We start from the raw sequence: 26,263 nt of genomic DNA, 5'->3' as shown, positions 1-26,263 counted from the left end.
TCCGGCACTTCCGAGCATGTCAGGGCTTGCACCCAGAACGCTTTCTGCTCGGGTGAGTCCAGACAAGGTCTACATTAACTCCCCAACCTGCAAGAAAATTATTGGAAACAAAGGATTCAGAAATGTCCCTTTCCCTCCGACAAGCCTGGAAACAAATGGTACAGGAATGAGGTCAGAAAGGAATCATCCGCCTACCATCCCACTGAATTCATTTACCTACCTCAGAGCCCATTCAGGGGAGGGGTGGGACGGGGAACAAGGGCTCCTATAAAGCAGAATGAAGCTTTGGGGTCGGTTGCTACATTACAAGATTTGACAGGCCTTTGCCAGCCTTCAGCTTCTTTGTGTCTTTCACATAATAGAGAAACACAAACTGAGCAGCCCGTGATCTGGGGGCTGCGCTATTAGACAGAGCAAACCCTTTGCAAATGCTAATAGTATTGTAGCGTCCTGTCAGGCAGCAACACAAAAAAGGATGTTGATTTTCACATGAACCAGAACAGGCTTATTGTAGAGAGGGGGTGCGAAGAACGCCCCATATCTAAACATCAAACCCTGGGGGCAAGCGCACTGGGGAGGATTTGGAAAAACGGTGCTTTAAATGTTCTTCAGTGGATGGACTATACTGTTATCTTAACACTTTACACTGATTTAAAGACACTAATGAGGGGAGAATAGCTTGAAAGTGGAGGTGAAAACCGTCATTCAGATGTCTTTGCAATGAAATTATTTCTAGATGTAGACCAGGGCTCCCAGGTCCCGGCTGCCTGGAAGAGACACCCCCTTTCTGAAGCACAGACGAAGCGTGGGGCAGGGTCGAAGTTGGGGTAAGGCGGCAAACTTGTTAGGATACCGAGGATCTTTAAAAGACGAAAAGCAGAACAAGATGCAGGGCCTCTTGGCTGAAAGGAGAGAAGTGCAAACTGGAAATAAAGATGCAAGTTTGTCAGTGAGCACTGGAGCAAATTCACTAATGGACAAGACAAAAGCTCCATCAATTGAACTCAAGATGAGTAGATATGCCCTCTAGTTCAACCACACGCTGCCAGGCTCAGGGCAGGGAGCTCTATGGCTTCTGTTATACAAGAGATCAAAGGTTGAGATTATGTTTTTGAGCCTTAACATCTAGGAATGCCTTGCATATGGTAGCATCCAAGGCTCAGGCAGGAAGATGCAACAGCTTCCACCAGAATGGTAACCAAAGCCATGCGTCCTCTTCCTGCTTTTCTGGAAATGTGCAGGTTTTTGAGACCTTGTTAGAAGTAGCCCTCCAGCCAGTTGCTTCCCTAGCTAAGCAAAGCATATCGCAAGCGCGCGTGGGAAGTCCGGGTAGCTGCTTGCTGGGCAGCAAAGGCCCTTGCAAGTGCAGTACGCTCCCTGCCAGAGGCCCCACACAGCTTTGATCACCATACCGTGCCTTCGGAGGAGGAAGTGGGATCAGCTGTAACGGGAAGCGTGTTTCAGCAGCATGCCTGGTAACCCAAGGGGCAGCTCTCAGCACTTGGAAAGAGCTCGCCTGCTGCAGCGCAGCGCTCTCCACCTTGTATACAGGGGAAAAACCATCCCTCGCCCACCCCAAAATCTGAGGAACCCTGACAGTATCACTGTGGCAGCGAGCGTAACCCCGCGGTCTGTCAAGGGAAGAATCTGCGGGAACCTCAGAGACCCTCGATCAAACCCTCTACTGGACTTAAGTGGGCTTTGGACCAGGCTCATTGCCTCTGTACTTCATAAATGCTTATGTTTCTCAACAGGAGTAAATAACAACAGTAGTAGTAGTAGTAACAGTGATGACAATACAACCATGACAACTCCTATTACACTTGAGAATAAAATATCATCAGATTTATGTTGGCTAAATTCTGTATCACTTGGCCTTGAGAAATGCATTTCAAAAACCCTATTTTTGTGCCTAAACTATGATAAAAGTAGCTGATACAATGCCTTATCAAATACCTAATGCTGCTTACTGTCTTCAACCATCTCTTTTGTTTTATCCCTAGTCATATCAGACTATATCATAGCACTAAATGCTTTTAGTACATTTCCAGGTTTCTCATCTGTTTCATGCTGCAAGATTAGTTCGGCAGCTGCAACTAAGAAATAAATAGTCTATTGTACGTTTTAAAAAATAAATATAGATGTATATTTATGCTCCTTGCAACAGGGACTATGCTTGGTTTGTCTGTAAAGTACCATATCTAAACCTAACACTATGCACCAACAGTTATGTAGGAGTATTATGATCAATCTATATCTATACACACACACATAAAATACAATATATATAAAATAAGATAGATTTAAAAAGAATAATTTCATATATACGTCTTTCAAAATTGACCAATTCCACCCAAAAAGTTTGGGCATATTTACTTACCAGCTAATGACTGAAAAATGCAAACATCAGGAGCATACTTGCATAACAGTAAATAGAATACTTTGGACATATAAAGGTTAACATGCTGTGGGATAAATACAAATGCATAGCATCTGGGAGCATCACGTTACACCCTAATCTTTGTTACTTTCAGTATTTTTCAAATTTTATATGCAGAACACAAGAGGTGCCATATTTAACACATTTTACCAATCCAGTGAAATCATGAAAGTCTTGTTGAGGGCTTTCCCCCCATCCTTCATCTGCTGAAGTCTCAGTCATTCTGATTTACCAGTCACAAAATGCATTGCACTGTGCACCTAGATTGACTTTGCAAAATATATAATGAGGTGTTGGATAATTTATTCTTTCCTTTATTGTACAAACCATAAAGGCAATTCAAGTAATTCTGTTTTAATACAGCTTCATGCTAAATGTAGTCAGCAAATCTTTGCTAGCTTTAGGTAATTATGGAGAGAAATCCATTAAGGAGTTTCTTGGCATTGGGTGATCTTCATAAAGGTCTAACTATCGTTATTTTACCAAATGCAATTTGTCTCAGCTAATTATGTGCTTGGATGGCTAATTTATTGAAGAGTTAAGCATAAGCTCTTCCTCAGACCACCTTTTCTTCTCAGTATGCTCTCCCCCGGACCCATTCAATTCCTTCAAAATATACCAAAAAATAATCATGATAATCAGCTTCAGTGAACACGGAGGTTGGTTTCTGATCCGCTTTGGTACAACTAGAAAAGAATCAACTTTTCAACGAATTCTGATTGTCATCATTTTCCAGCCAACTTAAAACAACACATGACTATAACAAGCAGCACAGCTCTGCATCTTAACATTTTTTCCTTGCTTGTGGCATAAATTGCATTAAAGTCAATTCTTTGAAGTCCCACTACCCAGAAAAACCAAAATTGCAACCATCCTTAAGATGGGAAGATTTTTTTTAAGGGAATAGACAGGTTAAACTGATAGGTGAAAATATGCAGATCAGGCTGTTCACATTTCTAATGTTCTAAATATTTCAGTGCTTCATTCCGTCATTTAATTAATAACAAGGTGCAATCAATGTTCAACGGCATTGACATACCTTCTTATTAAGGAAATCACATTACCAGAAAGTAGCTGTCTAATCATCTGTGTATATCATATTGTGTTAAAACACTTTAATTTATATCATATTGTGTTAAAACACTTTAATTAGTAGAGTTAATATTTATGAATTTATTAGATTTATATCCTGCCCTGCCCAAAAACCTCAGCACAATTTAGGTAGTTGAAACCCACCATGAAATCAAACAGTGATTATGGCTGTGACTAGATCCATGAGCTGCAGAACAGAGATGCAGTACCTTTAATACCGTAGGAGATTTACTTTTTAAAATGTTTTGTCACTGTTTTATAACATTTCCCCTATTCTGCAAGATGTGGTTTAATAAGCCCGAATGCCCCTGTTGGTAACTTGGCTCCGATGTGATTCCCAAATCCACCATCTGACAAAACATTTATAGGAGCCATAAACAACTATAAAAATTTTAAAGCACTAAAACCACGTAGTTGGGACAAAAGCCTGTGAATTCTATTTATGCCAGGTGTATCTGTGGAGTCCCTATACTTCTTAAGAAGCTGGTAAATGCCTTGCAATGGGGAGGGGACTATGCTTCATCCGTCTGTAAAGCACTGTATCTAAACATAGCACTATACCAACAGTAATGTAGGAGTACTGTGATTAATATATTAGAAACAAAATACTGACCCAATTAATTTAATTGCTAATTAGCAATGTTATGTGGCAAAAGCATAGACTGTGTTCAAAGATTTTAAAGCACCTTACAGAAGTGGGGAACCTTTACAATTGAGGAAACAGGCACAAGGAGGTAAAGTAATTTTTAAACCGTGTGTACAAGACCATATAGTGTTCAAAATCTGAATTTTATTTTTTCCCTTCAATTACATCAGCAGTCAATAAATACCTAGTTTTCATGGGATACATCATGCCAAGTGTCATATTAGCAATAGAGAGAAGTTAGAACCCAAAACTTTTTTTGATTTCACTTAAAAAAAAAAAAAAGAGAGGGTGGAGATGTATTTGGGCCACTGGGTGTGACATTTGGTAACGCACTACATGGAGGCTTCAAACAGTGAGCTCTTCAAGTCAATGCAAAAGGTGTTTTGCACAGAAGAGGGATTTAATACAAGTACAGACTCATTCACTTGGTACCCAGCCTACGGAACCTGTTTTCCTCATTTGGGAACTTAAATTTCTCCAGGTACTCAGTTTTTATCAACAGATAATACAATTTGTCTTTTTTCCTAAAATTGACTCATTTTTTATATCATTAACGTCTGCTTAAGTGTTAGGATTTTGGTACTTACAGTGTTAGATCATCTCGATGTTCAAGCTTTAAAGCACCTTTGTATGAAAAACTATGATTTAATTTTTCACATGATAGTATTTAAAGTTTTATTTCTGATCATTAAAGTGTTAAGAGTTTTCCCTACCGGTGCTTCCTCCAGCTGAGAACAGAGGTGATGAATGCTCTCACATATCGATCCTTCCTCTCTCTCAATTAACAGTATGTCCAATAACTAGCCTTTAACACAGCGAATGCGAGTATACATCAGTGCTCTAACGTGCACTTTGAGATAGCCATTCCTTGTGCAGTTTTCTGCCTAACCCCTCTTCCATGGAAGTATTCCTGAAAGTATCCAGATCACTTATCAAACATAGGTTGCTTATGCAATTTGTATTAAAAAAAAAAATTAAGAGAAGACTAGGAAGCGGGTTACAAAGGCATTGGACATCTGTGCAATGGTGTTTAGATTCTTTTCTTAAATTTATTATGTTACCATTTTACACAAGAGTACTTGAGAGGAGGTATGTAAAAAAGCCCATGCTCACATATGGGGGGCTAACATGAACAATTCGTGACTGGAAGATAATAGAAGCAACAAGTAAAAACCAGTCGGGCAAAATTCTTTATGATAGTTCAAAGACTCGACATATGTTACAGTTCACCAAGTTCTTGTATTTACTATACATACCGCTTTAGGGGCAACATGACAGGCTGAAGGAAATGGATTTCAGCGACTATTTATACTATGCTTGATATAAAGCAAGTGGCTATGAAGGGATCTTCTGTACTGCATTAATTTAAAGCAATTTTGGCCTTAGAGTTCCCAGAAAAAAAAGGAAATATAATCTGATTTTAATTTTTCTCTGAGGTTTTTATTTGAGCGGGTCAAAGCAACTGGCGTTCCACCATCAAGTTATTGTTTTGCATTCTGCATACACACAAGCAGAAATCTTCCTAACTGGGGGGAAGAGCTGAACTGGAAAGCCAGAGTCCAGTAAATCCTGCAATGAAATTGGATTCAGAGCAACATCATCTACTAGGAAAGAAGTGAACAGCTGTTGACATTTCCTGAGCCAAACCTGTAAAGGTGTCAGTGAACGGCAGTCTGTACCTTCATTCCAAAAGGAACTGAAAGGATTGCTTGGATGAGTCCTCTCAAGTGTTTATGCACTGTATAAAATCCCCAGCTTCCTTTCCAAGATCTGCCTTCCTAAAACAGTGCATTTCCATCTGTACCTTATTGATCAGAGGACACTTCAACATACAGCATTACAGAGACAAACAGCATCACTTAGAAGGGCATTATTCATGTATGTACAAATGATAAAACTTTATTTCCAACTCCCAGCATTGTTTTGGGCAAGGAATCGACACTAGATTACTTAATGAATCTTATCCAGTCCTGCCATGCTAGACAGCAGCCAAACAGAAGCCTCTTTTCCTCTCAGAAACAAAACTCAGTTGTATATTGGAGGAGCTTGCCCAACTTATTTCAACGTCATAAAATCCAGATTTTGCTGTGATGTGCATCTTTCTTCCAAAATTAAGGACAGGTTTTGTTGAAACGCCTCGATCCCATAGAGAAACTGCTTTTCTCATCCCCCTTCACTTCACACAATGCTCCCCAAAAGTTTTGGTGGGGAGGAGAATGGAACAGAAAAGCCTTCTTTGTGCAACGTGTTGTGGGCAAGGGCTGCATTCATGTTATAACTGCTGCTGCTGCTGAAACAAAAGAGAGTTAATTAACACACAGGTGCAATCGCACTGTATTGCTGTCATGATGCTGTGTAGACTCTGAGACCTAACGCACATAAATTAGATGACAAACAGAGGAGGTCTGATGGCTGATGAAAATAATTTTCAGTTACATGATCACTTTTGAGATCCCTGTGTAAAACTTTGCAGAAAGAGACGGAAGTATTATCCTGTTTGGGACTGCAAAGGGGAAGAACTCTCCGTCTCATTTTAATGTTGATACAAATAATGTGTTGAAGAATAACTGAGTACACTAGAGCTGTTTCATGAGACTTGATTCACTGACCTAGGGAGCATACTTAAACAAGGCTTCATATTCTCCTCTTATCAGAGGAGAGGCTAGGGATGTGGCATCCAAAAAGGAAAGCAGCAAAGCAAGCTACAAGATGAAAGGGATTTTCACAAAGCTAGTACTATACCAGTACAGCCATTGGTTAGCTTTTTAACACAGAGTAGTAAGAGTATTATAATTACCTTTTAATTAACTAAAAAATATTGCCTCCATCTATTTCTCCTGATGAAGGGCTTCTATGAAGACTTCAAGTTTTTCCTGGATTTCCCGAACTTTTTCTAGAAAGATTAGAAAAAAATGGAATTACAATTTCTTGCTGCTTTATAAAGAAGAAATGCACAGTGAAGCAAAAAACCTGATCCATAAATATGAACAAAATCTAGTGCTATAATCAAGCATTTTTCAAAGCAGGCATTTAGCTAAACCCTTGTGTACAGTTTCTGCATTGGTTAAAATTGAACGCACTAGCCCTAGATTTGTATTTTAAAGACCATTTATGTGGAATGTGCTCCTTTAATGCTGCTGTGCTAATTTAATAATTCCAGGATGCAGTAAAGCAATCTGATACTGGACTAGCTACGTTCTGAAAAGCTCAGGTTTCCACTGGTTCACACGCACCAGCACCGCCGTGCACCTGTTACACCGCAGGAGTTTTTATCCATGAAGTGATGTGTACTAATCTCTCTCTCTTAACCAAATATTCTTTTTCTCCACATTAGTAAAAAGACCCCCATAATCACTGAAGAAACCGTTCAATGCTGGCTCTCTCACAGGTAGAATTTCAAGGAATCCGACTGCAATATTCCGCACACCTACATGAGAGGACAACACTTGCACCGCTTGGAAGAAATGCTCTTACCCAAGCTTTGTGTTAGAAAAAGTTTGCAACTGGGTCTGGGTCCCCTGCACTTCTGCACTGATCAGAGGCATCGAATCAGATTTTTTTTTTGATTATACAACCTCTGAATCTAAATCTACTTTCCCATCCTGAAACATATAGCTTGAACAAAACTACGTGCAATTATTGAACATAACAGTTCATTAAGAAATAGGGAGAAGAATCAGTTGTATAATATCCCTTTCTTTTCCATCAAGAGCCTGTCCAACACCCATCGATATATAATGTAATTGCTCTATGTAAACTGCAATGGTTTAATAAAACCTAACAGGGATCTAAATTCTGCATCATGCTTTCCCCCCACATTTGAAGGTGCTTCTAGTAAATAATTCTACGTGTAGTCATCTCTTGTGTTTAACTGTGCAAGGAAAAGGAAAATCATTTGTAATTTAGAAAAATCCTGAAATCTTGTTTTAGGAATAAAAAAGGCAGTCTCTCTTTCTCTCTCTCTGACACACATGGACACACGCAGATCCCGCCCCCCCCGTTTGAAACATTATTCCAATCAAAGCCTCTTTATCTCCTTTTATAAGGTATAATAGAAGGCTGTTTATCTTCCATTAACAGTTTTTGTCCTTTTTCTGATGGAACATGACAAACTTTAGGTCTCTGAATTCAGCAGACACCCAGCAAAACTGAAAAATGAAGAAAATAATAGTCATTCACCAGGGCAGTACAGAATGTGTATCAGCTCAAAATGAAGTGTTTGTAGGACGTAGGTAGAAGAAACAACAGTTTTTATTAACAGTAAAGTGCCATAATCCTCATATTCTACTAAAAAATGGTTTAGAAGCATGAAAATATTTAGGATAAAAGGGGCTTTTGTAGCAGGTGAGATCAAAGAGAGAGATTCCACTCAAAATACGTATGAATAAAGAAGAGTTTTGTAATGGGCATTTGAAAGAGAGAGGGCAAAACTCCATTTTGGGGTAGGCAACTACATTTCTTTGTGAGAAAAAAAATATTCATGTTTCGGAAAGTGAACGGCCTGTCGGAAATGGAAACCTGACTTTCATCCCCATTCACCTGACTTTAACCTCCCAGGACTTGCTATAGCTGCCTGCTGCCAGACAACACCTTAAAAACGCATGTGAACAGGAAACGGAGGACCAGGAAATCACCCGCAGCCTGGACTGTGTTAAGAATGGTCTAAACCAGGACTATGGATCCTTATCCCATTACCTGGTTTAGCTTTTATAAGCATCCTCAATGGGTTGACTACTTTGTTTTTTGCTCTCTTACCCCATGTGCCTCTTCCAGGAGCGCCCCCCTCTTTTTTTTTCCTCCACCCTCCCTAGCCTTTGTATTTTAAGTGTTGCTTTCTATTTGGCAGCTCTGCTTCTTGCAATCCTCTCACAGCAGCTGACGTCGGCTGCTGCTTATGAAACCTCATGTTCTACATCTCTGATTCAGGTAGTCAGTAAAAAGTGCAACTCTAGTCTGTCCTGATTTCAGACTAACATGGCCAAATACCTCTCTTTTCACCCCTCTGCAATGCCAGCAAGTCGGGGAGCAGCCACTCTAGCAACAACGTCACCTCCAAGTTGGCAGAGCCACTTGGAGAGACCAATTCGCTTCCTATTAGCTTTGGCACAGAGGCGTCTGAGAAAACAAAGCACCCGTACAAAAGTGAACCAAGGCACAGCACATAGCACACTGCTCCGGGTTGCACTAGAGCAGAGGGAGGTGGTTAGCTGTGTTAGAAGTCAGGCAGAAGGAATGGCAGATTTGTACCTTACAGATATAGATGTGGATGTCTATACCTATCTGATTAGGTAGATAGATAGATATTGATCTATATACAGGGATAGATCAGACCAGTCCAATACAACCCACACATATAGCTAAAGATTTCAGGCTATTTTCATTCCTATGCCGAAGCTATCACTATGGTGCCAGAATACCATCCAGATCTAGAAATTAAATGAAATGTGCTTTTAGCAACTGTTTTTTTCTCCATTACTATCCCCTTTCCCTGGGAACTGATGCACATACACATTCGGACGTATTACTTGGAAGAAACCTTATCAACAGCAGTCCAGGTCTAGCAATACAAAAGAGGTGGTTTTTGTGGGCTTTTTTTTAACATTCGAAAAAGTCTAGCCTTGATGACATGAACAAAGGGGATGCCCTGGCCTCACTGATTTCAAGAGGCTTAGTATTGCATCTGAAGACTTCAAATGTGATCCAAATGAGTACTGGAGAGACAACACCTCAGTAAACCAACTTGTTCTGAAGAGACTGTAACATGGTTTTTTTGCTTTAGAGTTTCTCTTTTCTCCTTAAAAGCAAGGACTTCGAAATCCACATATACTGGGTGGCCACAATTCAACCAAAAGCAGCTAATTACAGTTCCCCCCATATTGCTGCTCTCTTATTTCACTAAGGAGGGAGGTTTAGGTCTATTGTTTCAAAAGAAGACAGGAAGGCTTGGGGCCTTTGCATCAGTGCAACTCTGGGACTCAAGCTCTGCTCCTAACTCTGCCACTCAAGTCCTAGGTCATCTCGAGCAGGTCACCAAAGTCCTCTGCACAGCATCCCCATCTGCTAGAGCACAAGAAAGTGACTTGCTGAGGACACAGATGCTGTGAAGCTGAATACACATTTGCAAAGTATTATAATCTGGGACCCTCAGGTGAAAGACAAAGGGCGCTCCGTGATTTCTGCCACCATTGTATTATAATGCTCTTGAACAGAGTCAAAACAAAATAATACACAACCAGAGACAAGTTACAGCTTTGCAGGAAGCACAATTACCGTCTCTGAAACACAAAGCCACACTGGGAAAGGCTGTGCTAAGACATTCTCCCTATTAAATCAAATGCATTCTGCACTTTATTTTTTAAAAAGGACAAAGAATAGGTACTATTTCCATGCTGGTATGCATGTGCAAAAAGAACACAGACATCCTGGGCATTTAGGAGGGCAACACAGATATCGCATGTGAACTCAGGCTGATTCTGCATTATGTGGACAAAGATTATTATTTTTTAATAATTAATTCGATACCTAACCCCCCTGAACCAAGAAGCAATAGCTCACAAGATCAAGGGAGTGAATTGATGACTGAGGGAGGTCTACTCCAGTCGCAGTCGGAGCATGTTTTTTGTTTGGACTGCCTCCTTCAGTCCAACAGTCTTCCTGCAAATACATTTTTGTATTGATCAAGCTCGCTGAAAGCAGATAGATTTAATGGCATTAAATGCAACTATTTTCCCTGCTCAACCCTTGACTAATGAAATATTTCAGTATAGAAAATTCACAGTATCAGCAAAAAAATCTATAATTTATGAGTTCACCCTTTTAAAAAAGGTTGTGTGCCAGTAATACCCAATTTCATTTTTCAATTAAGGAATATTAAAATAACAGAATGGCATATATTTATCCCACTAGAGCACACTGAATCAGAGCACATATGTGCTAAAATTTCCTTTATAGTCATAACCCGTTTTTTAGTTTTTATAGCACTGGGCTCATTGCTTAACTGTAATAATTATGAGGTACTGAGGTAATTTAATACTTTAAAAAAGAAACCATACCAGTTATTTTTAAAGAAAACAGCCTAAAAAAAAGCTGTCAAGAAGCTGCAATTATTCATGCTAAATGCTGCATTCCTAGATGCAATACAACCTCTTCCAACATAGCACCAAGCAAAATGTATTCCCTTTCCAAATTCCACTTTGCAATACATGGTCATGTAGAGCCCTGCTATTAATTAATTTTGCTTTTCATTCGGCACAATAAGTATTTAGACCAGTAAACATCTCTCTCAAAATACTGAAATTCTGCAAGGTTTTAGCCAATGCACCAGTGTGTCACGTAAGTTTAAGTATTGCTGTTTTATTGTATTTTACTTGTGAAGTTTAAATATGAACCAGAGCTTAAAGTAGGCTCTAGAGAGAGGGGGATACTTTCTTTGATAGTTTTACTATAGATTCAGAGTGATGAATATATAATTCTTACACCACCCATTCAACTGTGGTCAAAACTTAATAGAAACCAGTGACGAGAAAGTGTAACAAACCCTTGTTTCCAGTTCTGGCACAACGAAACGCACAGGCCTGGAGGCAATGAATGCCCATTCTACTTCCCATTTATCCAGTGTTTACCTAAAAGATGAGCTGCTCCATACATGAATTCATTATGCCCCATAAATATTCCCATAATCCTCTCTCCATATCCCATAAAACTTCACTGAGAGAGAATGAAGGGATTCTTTATTCGGCTGTCTTGAGAGACTCATTCATGCTCGGTCTCTCTTGTCTCCTGCTCATTTTCTTTTCATTAATCCTGTGATACTAGCTCTAAAAGGTTCAAAACCAGACTAATTGATCTGTAATTAGGATCGGAATACACTGTGAATACAGAAAGACACAGCTAAAGATGAGGGTTGTTTTTGCTGTTAACATCAGCTCACGAAAGAAGAAAAAGACCCAAAATAGTCTTACAAGGACTGCTTGCTTACAGATCCCAACCTTAAGGATGCATTATATACCAGCCTCACCAGTAAAGGCAGTGCCACAACGGGGCAAAATAGAAACCAGTTCCCAGCAAAGCAAAGCTGGTGAGTTAGATTTGAGCAACCTTGTAATACAACTGAGTGAGTGACACAAGTTAGAAAGTTAAAAGGTATCAAATATAACTAGCACTTACCCTTTCTATGCAATGCTTTTAAGAGGTAAGAAAAATCTGCCTTACAATCATGTGCCTTTTTTTCTTTTATTACAAAGAGGCATTTAGCCTTCCGCTGCAAGCTGAAGACACTTCTCTCCTGACTGAAAACCTGAAAATTTCCCCAAAGAAATGAAAAGTTCTTCACAGAGGCGTTCTTGCAGATATTCGCCTTTTACATTTTCTCTCCAATTACATATCTTTGCTTAGGATTTCCAAAAAATAAGCATGTTTTACTAAACCTAACATTAAAAGTGACACAGGGAGAGAACACTTTATTCTGTCCCTACCTTGCAAGGTGGAGAGAGGGGAACTTTTATTTTTATAACCTATGAGCGACCAGCTACACTGCAAAAGGAGCGACTGCTGTCTATGCTTACTGATCGTAACGCTTTACAGCACTGCAAATGGGAAAGTTAATCCACACGCCAGGCCTCACCGGAAGAAATGAGGATTTCCATTGACAGATGGAAAGTAGAGAGATGTAGTGTAATTTGCCCAAAGTCATGTATTGAGCCTATGTTCAGAAAAGCATTTAAATACTTTCTTAGTAGAGATGCTTTTCTCGGGGGAGACCTTGGAGGGGTGAGCACAGCATTGGGAGGATTTAGGTTTTAATCTCTTCTTTACCACCAAAATGTTCTGCCTCCCATCTGGCAATGCTGGAAATGGTCATTAGCCCGTGTCCTTGCCTAGACAGATCTACTCCTGACAGCACGTTGTTCTGCATCGGCTACTTTTTCAGCACCCCAAGGATCCCTGGCTCCCAGCCCTTGTGTGTGCTGTTGAGGCCATGGCATCAGCAGCAGGCATGGGATGTAGATACGACTTGTGCCCTACATTGGTGGAGTCTTAATTTAATAGAGGGGTAGATTTATGCCTATTATTTCAAGAGGACAGAAAGGGTTTTAAGACTGAAGGACAGCAGTGGCATCAGGGGACCTTGTTCAAGAGGCCTCATGCTATGTTGAATAATTTCTCTCCCTCCCTCTCTTTCTCCCACAGTTGCAGGCTTTTGAGTTATCTTTCCTTTCATCTGGAGCTTAGATTTGAGTCCTTTTTATCTTTCCACCCAAGTCAATCCCCTCCCGCCTGCAAACCATTATTGCTATCCGCTAAACTTCCTCTACACTACATTTAATTATTTGGAGAAATCTAACTTACTGTTGTGAACACAGCATCTTTCCTCCACCAAGAAAGAAACCTGAGCCTAAAGCCAGATTTGATTAGCATGCCTAGCAGTAAGCACTTAAATACACAGGCAATACTGATCCTTAGTTTACAATAAAAGGTTGAGTTTTGGCTTATGGCTATCACAGGCACTACCTGGTCCCATTCACCAAGTCACGCTGAGCAGGTAGCAACACGGTAGATGCAGCACAGTCTTCCAGGCTCAACCCGCTGGGCTGTGATCTTTCATACTGTAAAGGCCATGCACAAAATCTTTAGTTCTTGCTGAAACAGTGCAGGGCAGTGTTTTAACCACCATTGTCAGAATTTGCCCCAGAAAACAGGCTCCCTTCCACAGTTACAAACCAGCATCAACATGCCTGCTCAGCTCTTAGAGAATTGGGAAGATTAAGAGCGACTATAATTTACCGATCGTTGCAGGGTCATGTCCTGCTGAATATAAAAAAAAAAAAGAAAAGAAAAAATCCTTTGAAATCACCCATCACATTTTTTGCCGGTTTCCTCTTGTTCACATACCAGGTTTTCCTCTGGATGTGGCCAAGAGGAAAGCTGAATTGCTAAAAAGAGGCAAAACCACCCAGGTTGCCCTTAAAGAGATAGAACATCATTTATCACCTGCAAAGACAGATTTATAAGTAGAGGGCCCCCTCTGTTCCTTTAAGACTGCAAAACAGATGGGAAGTGAATGGACAGTCAACAGGTCAAGAAAACACATGGGAGGTGCTGCTTGTCTGCTGTATGTATGTTCCCAGCATAAGAAAGAGGTCAAGATTGTAACTGCATGGCTGGGTGCTGGAAAGGCCCTTTCTTCAGGCTGTTACAAAGACAAACGCTGTTCCTCATCCTGCTGTCAAACTGTTATAAATATTGGTCTGTCAAAAGGCCTTCAGTGGCTGACGTTTTAAGAAAGGCAGAACAGGAGAATGAATCATGTGAATGATTCTTAAGCAATTAGTTCATTAGTGCAATAAAAGCACTGCAGAACGGGATTAAATGGCATTTATAATGGTTCATATAGTAAATCCATGATTCATTAAAAATATACAGACTTGAAATGCAAGCTTGCAGAAAAGCTCGGGTACCACTTGGTTATTGGTGGCAAGAGCAGACTGAACAAAGCTGCTAATTGATGTAACACTACAGTAAAACTATGCTTTTACAACTATAAAATGTTTAACACATATAAGAACTTGTAACAGATTCAAATTCATGGCCAGAAGAACTGAATACTTTCCATAAATTTTGAAATTCAAAAGAATGTTCGTTGGGATGGAATAATCATGATGACAATATTATTAATTACATTTGTAAATCAACCCTGTCTTTCAGGCATATAAAGATAAAACAGCCCTGTTCTATTTTACCAGCTGGAGCCCAGAGCTAACTGACAATGCTCAACCCAGTGGTGCTCACATTACATAACTCTTCCAACAAGCATCTTATTCTAGCGTGCAATTACAGGCATGGTATCCCACTAATATGAGCCCCAGAGTTACAGTGAATGGGTGAAAAGTTGCTCTGAATGGCTAGGTGGCACCTGTGAGAGGCTGAAATACTATGCTACATAGAGATAATATTTGAATTTGATTCACATGAGCTCCCCAACAGCCTCCTACTAGTTAACTGACCAAAAACCACCTTTAAGTAGACAACAGCAGGGATACAGTGCATCTAGTTTTGGGTCCCACACTTCAAGGACATAAACAATTTCAAAAGAGTCCAGTGTAGGGCAACAAAAATGACGGGGGGTCTGGGAGACAAGACTTTGTGGAAAGGCTGAAAGAACTTAGCTGCCTAGTCCAGAGAAGACCAAGCAGGGATAGCAGTCTTCAGATACCTGAAAGGTGATTACAGAGAGGCTGGAGATGGGCTTTTCTTGGTGGCTACAGGGGACAGGACCAGGAGCAACGGCCTCAAGATTTCATAGACATTTGGGCTGGAAGGAACCCCGGAGGATCATTGAGTCCAGCCCCCCGCCCCATGGGCAGGAAGTTAACAGGGATCATAGGATCCCAGCAAGATAACAACAGGGGAAATTTAGGCTGGAGATTAGGTGGAGTTTTCGGACTATAAGGTGCCCAAGCATTGGGACAGGTACCTAGAGAAGATGTGGATCCTCCATCCTTGGAAACTTTCAGAAATAGTCATCTCAGACACTTGTCTGGGGTGGTTTAGTTCAGGATGATTGTGCCTATAGCAGGGGTTGGACTAGATGTGACCTTGTGAGGTCCCGTCCAGCCTGACTTTCCTAGGATCCTATACACCTCAGGGAGATGTGCTTCCCCACCCCCACCCCTTGGAGACAGAATCTGAATTTCTTTGGATTAATCCTTAAGCAAGGGAAAACGACACCCAGAATCTGCAATTAGCATTTTATTAGCCAGAACCACCATGCCGGTTTGAATACCACAGAAACCTCAACCTCTGGAACAGAGTTTGGATGCAAAAGTGTATCCCAATCACTGACATCAAACGAGCTGAAAATATTAACTTCCGGCATTATACTACCAACTGTCTGATCAGGATGGTGGAAGTGAATAAGAAATGCCAAGGCAGAGTAAAAAGGATGCAAAAGCAGAAAATATAATCATAGAAAGTTAGGGTTGGAGGGTACCTCAGGAGGTCACATATAGTCCAACCCCTGCTCCAAGCAGGACCAGCCCCAACTACATCATCCCAGCCAAGGCTTTGTTGAGCCAGGCCTTAATAATACTCACCAATAATATTGGGAGAGTTCAAATTATTCTCATATAGACTGGGTATATCACATTTCAGGGAAGGATGCAGAAACTAAATATTTAAACACCAAAAATGACTGCTTTTTGGAACAATTAGTCTTGGAACCTACAAAAAGAGGAGCTGTTCTCAACTTAGACCTGAGAAGCATCCAGGGTTTAGGCCAAACTGCTGCAGCACCACTCTGTAATAGTGACATCAGCATAATCAGGTTTGATATCCATGTAGGAGAGGGAACAAGAACAAAAAACAAAAAAAAAGTATGGTTTCATTTCACTTCAAAAAGAAGATCTACACAACACTACCGGCGTTAGCTGAAAAGAAAAGAAAAGGGGCAGCAAAAACTGTTAAAACTTGCAGACTACATGGAACCTATTTAAAAATACTCCACTGGAGGCACAAATTGAACACATTTTAGCAGATTAAAAACTATACTGGCTCTTTAAAAGGGAGAATAAAGGAGGCTATTAAAGACAAGAAGTTATCATTCAAGAAGTGCAGGTCAAGTCCAAGTGAGGGAAATAAAAAAGAACATAATCTCTGATAAGCTAAAGGTAAAACTATAATAGGGCAAGGAAAAAAAAAGTTTGAGAGCAACTTGCTTGAGATACCAAATCTAATAACATTTTTTTTTTTTTTTGAGTGCATTAAAAGCAGAAAGTTTTCAGAGATACAGGGGGCTGCAGGACAAGGCCATTGCAGAAAAGTTAAACATTTTCTTTGCTTCATTGTTTATCATGAACGATTTTAACGGGATTTCTATTTCATAGCCATTCCTCCCAGAGGACAAATGGAGATATCAGTAAAGGAGATAATGAAGGAAAGTGATAAACTACACAGCAGCAAATCACCAGGCCCACATGGCATTCATGCAAGAGTCCTGAAGGAGCTCAAACTCAAACTATGGATTTACTGATTTTAGTATGCAACCTGGAACCTCCAGATAGGACTTCCTAGGCCTCTCGACGCTGGAAGCCGTATGGGGAGAGGGGCAGTGGGCAGAGCAGTCTGGACAGGCCATTCACATACACTCTTCCCCTTAGCACGCACTCTCTGCCCCTAGGAGACACAGGATGCTGAGATAGCATCTTGAATGCTCTTACTCTTTCTTCAAACCATATTTTAATTTGAGCAAAAACTGATCATCTGAGCAAATGTATTAATTCCCCCCATAGAACAGTAACACTTTTATTTCATGATATGGGACATAACTAAACCGGCAGCATGAAAGCCATCTTATCAGAGGACAAAGCTACTTTCCAGAGGTACTTAGCACTGCCATTTCAACACTGTTAAAATGCTTTTTAACACCACAGGCAGGAATTGTGCATTGTAGCAATGCAACTGTAGGCTACTAATCAATCAATGTCTTGACCTACAGTGGCCCCAGATCTACATGTGAGCCCTTCTTGGCTAATGAAACGGTTTCAGCCGCACATTTCCTCCCCCACCAATCAAACAGAACAGAAGCTGACTGTATTTTGCAACATACTCCCTAGGGCTGAAGGGGCTGGCTAGTGTGAAGTCACCTTCCCACACCAGACAGGGCTAGGGTACTGTATCTAAGGGAAGGTAGCTAAACTGAAGTGAAAAAGACAGCTATAGATATTTTTTAACTTAAAAAAGATACGTTCCTGTGAACACATGTCCCGTGTGTCTATGAAAGGGACATTAATTCATGTCCCCTACCAGCTAAACTCATAACCTAACAAAGGCTTCAAAATTGTTCATTAAGGATAAGATTTCTAATTAAAATTGTCCAAACAAGAGATTGAGTCAATGTAAAAATGACAGGGATTACTCACGTGGTTCACGGCACAAGTGGAACATATTCCATTAGCACAATGATGGTACAGAAAAGAAATGCCTTAGATCAGGTCAACAATCACACAAAGATTTCATTGTGGAAAGAAAACTGTTCTAAGAGCAAATGAGATAGTGGCCATTATCTTGGGCAGGAATTGATGAAAAATATAAACTGGAAGATGGACCTCAATGATTCATCAAAAAAAGGTTGACATTCCTTCAAAGGATACACAAGCAGTTTATGTGGCCAGTGGAAGTTTCCTGAGTAAACCCTTGTGCATCAATGGGATTACAGAACTGCAACAAGATTTTAACTGTGTAAATAACCAAAACTTTTCAGTCCTCAAACCAAAGACAGATTGTACTCAGAAGGAACATGGATCACAAACTGATCTATTCCAACATTTTGTATAAAATCACACACTAAAACAGCAAGCGTCTCCCAGTGAAATAACAAGAAAAATGCTTAGATACAAGTGGTACTGCGATTCATTTCTTCATCAGGAATACAGAATAGTTGCTTAAATGTTCATGATCTGAAAAAGAAAAGGCTGTTTTACTGTATTCCCTTGTTTCTGCTCCCTCACTCCTTAATACATTGTTGCTTTTATTTTATATGTTAGTATTATATTGGAAGGCAATACTGGTAGAAAGCATAGTGTTGTAATTTCTTTGTACCTTTGGGATCTGAATAATATATCCCACAGTTTGGGATATACTATTTTCAGTTTGGGATCAAAGTAAAACTTTTGACTCATCAACTTGCAAAACTGCTGCATTTCCACCAACACCACTACTTCTCCAGGAAACTCCAATTCAAGCAATAATATATAAAGTATTTACAAACAACACTGAATTATTAAACTTTGTGCCCCAATAGCCTGCATCTATCATTGCAACATGCAATGAATTTTAGGCAGAGATTACACTTGGTAAACATAGCACCAGGACAACATGCATCAAAGGGTAGGAGACCAGTGGCCTAGAACAAGATTAACAGGCAGTAAATAGGCCTTTCAGCTTGTACCAATTTATAATTATCTTTCTTTGCTGACTTTAAATGATAGATTTAGTTAGTGAAGAATGTGCTAAACTTTGTGAGGATCCATTTTTGAGCCTGGATATCAGCGTCTAGCTCTTCATCAATAACTTTAAGAAAGCACAGTCCTCCTCAGGTCATCATCTGGGATCTGAAGTTAAGTAAACCATCACTCTATCAGAGGAGGTTTACAACCCATGTATGCTCTCCCTCGAGGATTACCTCTCTCTTTGAGAACACGCAGCTTCTTAAAGCCCTTTCTGCCCTGATACAAAGCAGGAGCTACCTTATCTGCACTTTGACACAAACAATCCTCAACATTCTTCTAGCAGCTGCTTTAATTTGTCAGTTGTGTACAGCTGTGCAAAAAATTCACATGACAAAGAACTTTTAAATTCACATTGCCTCCAGTAAGAAAAAGTACATTCACTTTGGCGGTGCTCCAACTGCCTAGGTTGAATTAAAAAAAAAAAAAAGAAGGAAAAAGATAACTAGAGACAAAACCAGCAATCATTTGCTTTATAAGTAAGAAGAGTAGGAAAACCAAACAGAAGAGTTGGATGCCTCTTATTGCTAGTGACAGACAAATTCAGAGGCAGGTACATAGGGATGTGGACACACACAAACTCCCTGCCCCAGGCAGGACATGTACTATATTTAGACAATTACGGAGCTGAGTAAGGATGTACAATGCGTTGCCATGAGTTTGCTGACACCACTCACCTCTACCAGTTCTGCTTTGTCAGACAGTGCAAGTTGAGCACGGCACTCCATTTCTAGCTGGAACTGGTGCAGAAATGAAGGTATGCCAACTTAGGATCAGGTAAAGATAGGACTGAAATGATATTAGCATGTTGGGGAAAGCCACCGGTAAGGACAGAGGATACACCGACCACCAGAATGGGAGCAAACTGCTTCTCAAAAGTGAAGTTGGAAAGTCTTGGCAGCTCTTCAGCTGCTTTTGATGATAGCAATAATAATCAGGATGGCTGTTCGATCTGCAGACCTTGCTACCATTATCCTTACCTGAGTCTTGCAAGATCAGCCTACAATCGATGGGCTCCTCATAAAGATCCCACTGCGACATCTGGAAACCTGAAAAAATGCAGCTGCTGCCATGGAAGTGATGTCATTGGTTTGTAAAGGAGACAGCCTCCCCTCATTTAATGTTCTGAGAGCTCACTTGTGTGATGCTCACATCTGGAGAGCTCCTAATAATTATCCTAATTGCCTGTATGCTATTCCCCCTTCTGGATGTCCTGGTATGTTTTACCTTCTTGACCTTTTGGGACAGGGACTATGCTTGGAGCCCAGAGCAAGCATTTGCAGAATTAGACCTTTTGCCTCTTAACTTGTAGAGTACAACCACAGGGCATCACTCACTAAATATTCAAGTAAGAAAGTAAAATAAAGTTTTAGTCCAACCGGCCCGCTGTTGTTATCTGCACTGATTTTTTCAGTGCTGGTTTGGCCCTAAAGAGTCTGCGCCCTACCTACTAGAGAAGTTACATCCCCCCTGCAGCTGTGAGCACAGAGTTGGTCCAGTTCAATGACCCATTAAAGGGAAAGATCAGATTCAGAGGAAAAACAACTGAGAGCAAATGGGGTTAGGGAAGCCAAGAGAAGACATGATTTTAAGGAGCACGTGATCAGCACCCTCGTGGAGGATGAAGTACAGGCCATGAGGCACCTTGCACACAGTCCTCTCAGTGGAGGGAAATTAAAAAAAAAAAGACTGTGTTCATGACCATATTACATATACATTTCATAAAAGTTTTATCATTTTACAGAACATAGCAACAAAGAAAAAAAGAAAGTCAGCACACAGCATTATTCTGCAGATGCTCCCAAATTAGCACTCCTGAACCATTTTTTTCCAAATTCCACTTGAAACACAAAATAATAAGAACAGAGGTGCTTATAATCAAAGCAACATAATCACTAATGTTGTTATAAAACAGAAGTTGCTGATGAAATCGTAGCCAAATAAACTCCGGTACTGGCTCCACAATTGCTATATAGTAAGGACCTAAAATTAAGCTGCTGAGAGACAAGGTATGCAGCTTTGTAACTGAACTAAACCGGCAAATAAACTGCTTGGTTATTACATTCATGGCAGATATGCAAATATTCAGCTAGTAACATGAAATAGTGCACACCAAAAGAAAGCTGCAACATAACATGCAATGCAGTGTAATAGTGAGGTTCAAACCCAACCGAAATGCACAGCACAGTAAAAAGGTAAAGTGTATTAAGCGGTTAATTCAGTAACTTGAAGAAACAAGATGCCAGTAATAGCCTCAGATATAAAAAGTGGAAGTGTTCTATTAAAAGTGGTTTAATGAGGCTTGATACACTTTGGCCTTTAAAAGAAAATGACACCCCATTCTATACATCAAAATTACAATTTAGAGCTATGACAGGATTTAAGAAAATAGCCCTAAGCGAGGAATTTCTTTTTCCACACATTCAAGGGCTCTGTCTTCCCCTGTTTCAATAGGCCTTTGTGCAGAACGAAGTCTTGACTAGTCTGCGACACCTGCACAGATGTCAATACTTTATGTGCTGACAAACTGACTTGGGGGCTGACCCCTCCACATTCAGATGCAGTCATTTAAGTGTCAGGTTTCCATCAGCATTCTCCTGTTCCCCTGCCATCCTTCCAACTGCTCCCACTCCTCGGCTGCATGAGCTGAATGCCTGTTGTTTTAAATACCTGAAGCTGACTGTGGAAACTGGATGAATGGCACCCTCGAAGCTGCAGGAAGATGCTTTGCATGCTAAATAATTCTTATATGCACAGGCACAGGGCAGAAAATTAGATGCACAATTAGCCTTTTTCAAGAAAGGAAGACCTAAGAATGCATAGTAGTGTCTTTGGATCAGAAGTCAGAATGAAGCCCTGGTCCTACTGAAGTCAACAGTACAACTCCATCAGAGCCACCATTACACCTCACATCTTCCCATGTGTGTGGACTGTGTCTAGCACACTTAAGTTCAGAAGTGAAAAAAATGCGTGTGTACTTTTCACCTTACCTTTGCATATTTACTTTTCAACAAGTTTTAAACACTGAAAAACACATAACCATAGTGACTCGCTCTGTAAAGACAAACCTTGCAATGCACTTATTATAACGTGGCAGCGCAAGTAAGACAAAACCTCCCTCAACTATCATGTACAATCCATGCAAACTGCACAGTAAGGTGGGGTGAGAGTCAGAGAGAAGAGGACAAGCCCAGACAAGTGCTGCATCCTCCCAAAGGAAACAAATGCTGGCTGCCTGGGCGATGCTCAGGCATCAATCAGTACAGAACTGTAAACAGAGGCCGGATGCCCGGCACGCTGCTACTTAGGCTTCCTGAACTGCCCTAGAGCTTCTGCAAAGGCTTGTTGTTGCCACCTTGCGTTGGATGGCTGTAGAGCAACTCAGCAGCCCTGTGACACTCATATTAATTTAAAAGTTTACTTCGGTCCTTTATATTTTGAATTAGACAGCAATTCTAAAATAAAGGAAGTCGATCAGGCTCATGAAATGGTTTAATATTTTGGGGCACTTTTCTTTAGGAAACTCAACTCTAGGAGCAAAGAGTATTTAAGTCTGGAAGTTTTGCTGCAAGGTGAAGCATGACCTTAAAAGCATTAGTTTTGTAGATGCTAACAGGGCCCCGGGGCCAGATCCGGCCTGCGGAGCCCTATTATCTGGCCCCCAGTGCTGCTCCGGGTCTGAGTTGATCCGGACTGGTGTTGTGTGCATGGCCCAGGACATGCAACACATGAGGTACCCACCCCGGCTCTCCTGGATACATGCCGCACATGATGCCTGCTCCAGGCAGTCTGGGACCAGTGCTGCCTGCGGTGCCCACAGACACTGCAAGCAGCACGGATCCTGAGCAGGTGCTGCATGCAGTGCAGTTCTGCACCAGCTGCTGGGAGCGCCATGTGCTGCATGGATCCTCCAGTAGCTGGAATGGGTGCCGCAGGTGGTGCAGTCCAGCTGGGGTAGGTGATGATACAAAGCGGCTGCTGGATCTATCCTGCAGACCAGACACGTGCCACACATTTGGTCTGAGGGACCAGATAAGTTTGGCACCCCCCTGTTAGAGTAACTGTCATTTATTCAGGGTCCAGAAATGAATGAACAAATTAAAGGAATTCCACATTACAAAACAGGAGTAAATTGATTCACATGCTCTCATCACTTTCTGTCCACCCCTCAAAGCTTCTTGATAGCAAAACCCAAAACTAAAAAAAAAAACTGCATAGCAGACTCAGTTTTAACCATTTTGTTTAAAGCTATCTGCTTGCTTTTAAATCTGATGAAGTTCAACAGGGCCAGCAGTAACACAGTTTACTGGGGTGCTCAGCATAACCATTTTAATGAAAGAGAATAAAGTAAAAATGCAATAGAAATCAATACACAAAGTAAATGTTATGGAAGATTAACCAGTCTCAAGGATACCCATGGAATAACACATTTTTCAAAATGTAACGGTACCCATAACAGTAGGTTAACTACCCTTTATTTAAAACATCAGAAGTGAAGCTAGAACTTTAACTTAAATGTACAAGATTTGTGCAGCTGCGGCCTTAGGCAAAGCACAGCTCATGCTAACGCTAGTAATATATGCCATAGGGTTTCTCTCTCCTGCCCCAGGCAGTGATTTAAAATGTAAGATTGTGGGAGAGAGAAAGAGACTGACAAGAGGCTTTTTAATGAGTAAATGCACCTTAAAACAGTAATGCTTTATTAACTTTTAAAATTCCTATCGCTCTACTATATATACACATCATTTCATACCTCATTTCACATCCTGCATTTAGAGTTCTGATTTAAATAAGTTTCCAGTAAGATCTGAAATATGCATGAAACTCATTTCAGAAAGGAAACTTATTACTGTCTAACTTGGGTTCCATATGAAATTAGAAGTACAATCAAGTTATTGGATTCAGTTACTGCAATTTTTTTCAGAGGCAACTGTAATTTTTTAGTGTGGAAGAAACTTTGTGTATCCCACTGGGAAATGAAAGCCCTGGGCCTGTTTTTACTCTGGCTACCAAACACATGTAAGCTCCCAGCTACCCTACAAATTATACTCATGTTTCAAAGGAGCTCATGGGCAACCGAGTCGGCAACAAGTCATCGCTGACTGCTGAGGGTGAAAGCCAGACACATCCTAACCGTCCACCAAGAAAGGTAAGAGGATCTTGCCGACCCATGCAACTTCCTGGCAAAACCATGACCTTATCCACAACAGTACTGGCACACTAATTTTGTGAGAGTCTGGTAACAGCTCTGGCGTTATTTCATTTGCCAAGGGACAGACAAGTTAAACTCCCGTATCAGTTTGTAACAAGGCACCTTTAAAATATTTTTAAAAATATTTAATCATTTTCTCCCCAGCGAATTATGTGTCTCCCTGTCCTTCCCTTTCTGTATTGCTAAACTTCATCCAGTTGTTTCTTGTAGTAGAAAATAGTTATTGTTCTTAATCTGAAACTATTCATTTTAAATTCTACAGAATAAGACTATTTTGGAATAAACCAATTTAAGAAAAATGCATACTATGTGCATGTTTTCTTTCTAAAGATCTTGATTACAGCATGAGGCTGTATATTATACAACTTGTACTAAAATTGTTCTAGGAGGCAGTTTATGGACAGGCTTTGGAAAGCCCACAATAACAAATGGAAAGCAGCACTATAAAGAACGCTATACCTCTTTCTATTATAAAAATGTAAGGTTTAGCCCCTGACTGATATTAACAAAAACACGTGTTCAGGTTAAAATACTATTTCAGGATTTAGAATCTATAGAGTAAAATATGCTTCAAATGAGTCTTGTGAATTACCAAGGTCTCATTGCAAGGCAGTGCCACCCAAGTTAGAAAATTCAGTCTGCTATCAACTGGTATCGCCGAGTAAACACACAATAAAACACTTTCAATGTTCCAGTGCTGGATGTCTGATGTAGCGTAGCAACCCTGCCTGACTTTTGTTATCAGGACCAGGAGACAAGCCCTGACATGCTGAGGGTATTTAAGTAGTCTAGGCTTCCTTTACAAGTAGAGTTTCAAATTAGGAAGCTAAATCTCAGCTGGCCCTTGATAAATTGAAGATGAAAATTAGAAGACAGTTTCTAACCATCAAAGAAGTCAGACTCTGGAGCAGCCTCCCAATGTGGGCAGCAGGAGCCAAACAACCTGGCTAATTTTAATATGGAGCTTGTTAAATTTAAAAGCAGGATTATGTAACATGGTTGCCTGCAACAGAGAGAGACTGGACTTGAGGCAGGAAGATCTCTTTCATTCCTGTATCCTTAATTCCTAATTAAAATACATTTTAATTAAAATTTAAATTAAAGCCTGCTAAGAAGAATTTTTCTAACTATTTGATTTGGCCTCATAAAAGAGATCGGATTTACCCAAACAGTCTTGTCTGTTTAATTAAAATACAAACATTTAATGACAGTCTGCAAAGATGCTAAAGGAATGCTTTTCTTTCCTGAAGCCGTGGCGTTCTGGCGGTCACTGCATGCTGTCAGGAGGAAATTACAGATCTCCTTGTGTCTTCCATGTTCTCCGCTATCATGAAGGGTCTGTCCCAGGTTATAAAAAGTATAACAAAAAACACTCCGCTCACTAAGGCAAAGCCGAGAAAACCCTTTTCTTTCTCTGTCATTCGCCCATAAAATGTGCATCACTTAGCAGTCCAATCATGCACAAGAGAGAGTAAGGAAAATGTTTCTGAGTTGACTGCACAGCCAAGTGCTGATGGCTTTCAAATCTTCCCAAAGGTACAATAAAGCAGAACATGTCAGCATACATCACCCTAAATGGTAATGTTACATTGGATGAAGATTTTATAAAAAATTGCGCACAAGATCTATGACCCCCTCTCTGCCACCATCAAGAAACATCCTGCAGTAGTGGTATGGAACAACCTATGTTTTAACATGCTGAATATATTCCACACTTCATCTTAGCCATATATGACTAAAAACATATTGAGGATATAGTCATATTTCTTTACTCAGTTAAGAATACAAAAACTGCTATGGTCAATAAGTTAGTCTTCTCTCTTCAGAAGTCTGAGTCTTTATTATTTTATGGCAAGAAAGTTTAGTGCAGG

The 26,263-nt window shown here is 40.4% G+C and overlaps 1 protein-coding gene across 6 annotated transcripts in view; it reads right to left on the bottom strand.

Moving 5' to 3' along the window:
- Nucleotides 1-4,302: 4,302 nt before the first annotated feature.
- OPA1 (OPA1, mitochondrial dynamin like GTPase) overlaps nt 4,303-26,263 on the bottom strand; it is a 77,651-nt gene continuing 55,690 nt past the window's right edge. For 4 of the 6 annotated variants that reach the window (XM_019532927.1, XM_019532932.1, XM_019532931.1 and 1 more), the window contains 2 exons: nt 6,976-7,071; nt 4,303-6,465 (listed from right to left, as the gene is read on the bottom strand). In XM_019532927.1, coding sequence (XP_019388472.1) covers nt 7,007-7,071 — 65 coding nt within the window. In that variant the 3' untranslated portion in view covers nt 4,303-6,465; nt 6,976-7,006. Of the gene's footprint in view, nt 6,469-6,975; nt 7,072-26,263 lie in introns of all 6 variants that reach the window. The other 2 variants (XM_019532929.1, XM_019532930.1) reach the window with 2 other exon arrangements.

Source organism: Crocodylus porosus, unplaced genomic scaffold (genome assembly GCF_001723895.1).
Source record: "Crocodylus porosus isolate Cpor-Errol unplaced genomic scaffold, CroPor_comp1, whole genome shotgun sequence".
Classification (NCBI taxonomy): domain Eukaryota; kingdom Metazoa; phylum Chordata; order Crocodylia; family Crocodylidae; genus Crocodylus; species Crocodylus porosus.
Note: the sequence above shows the minus strand (reverse complement) of the source record. Positions and strands in the feature narration are given on the sequence as shown.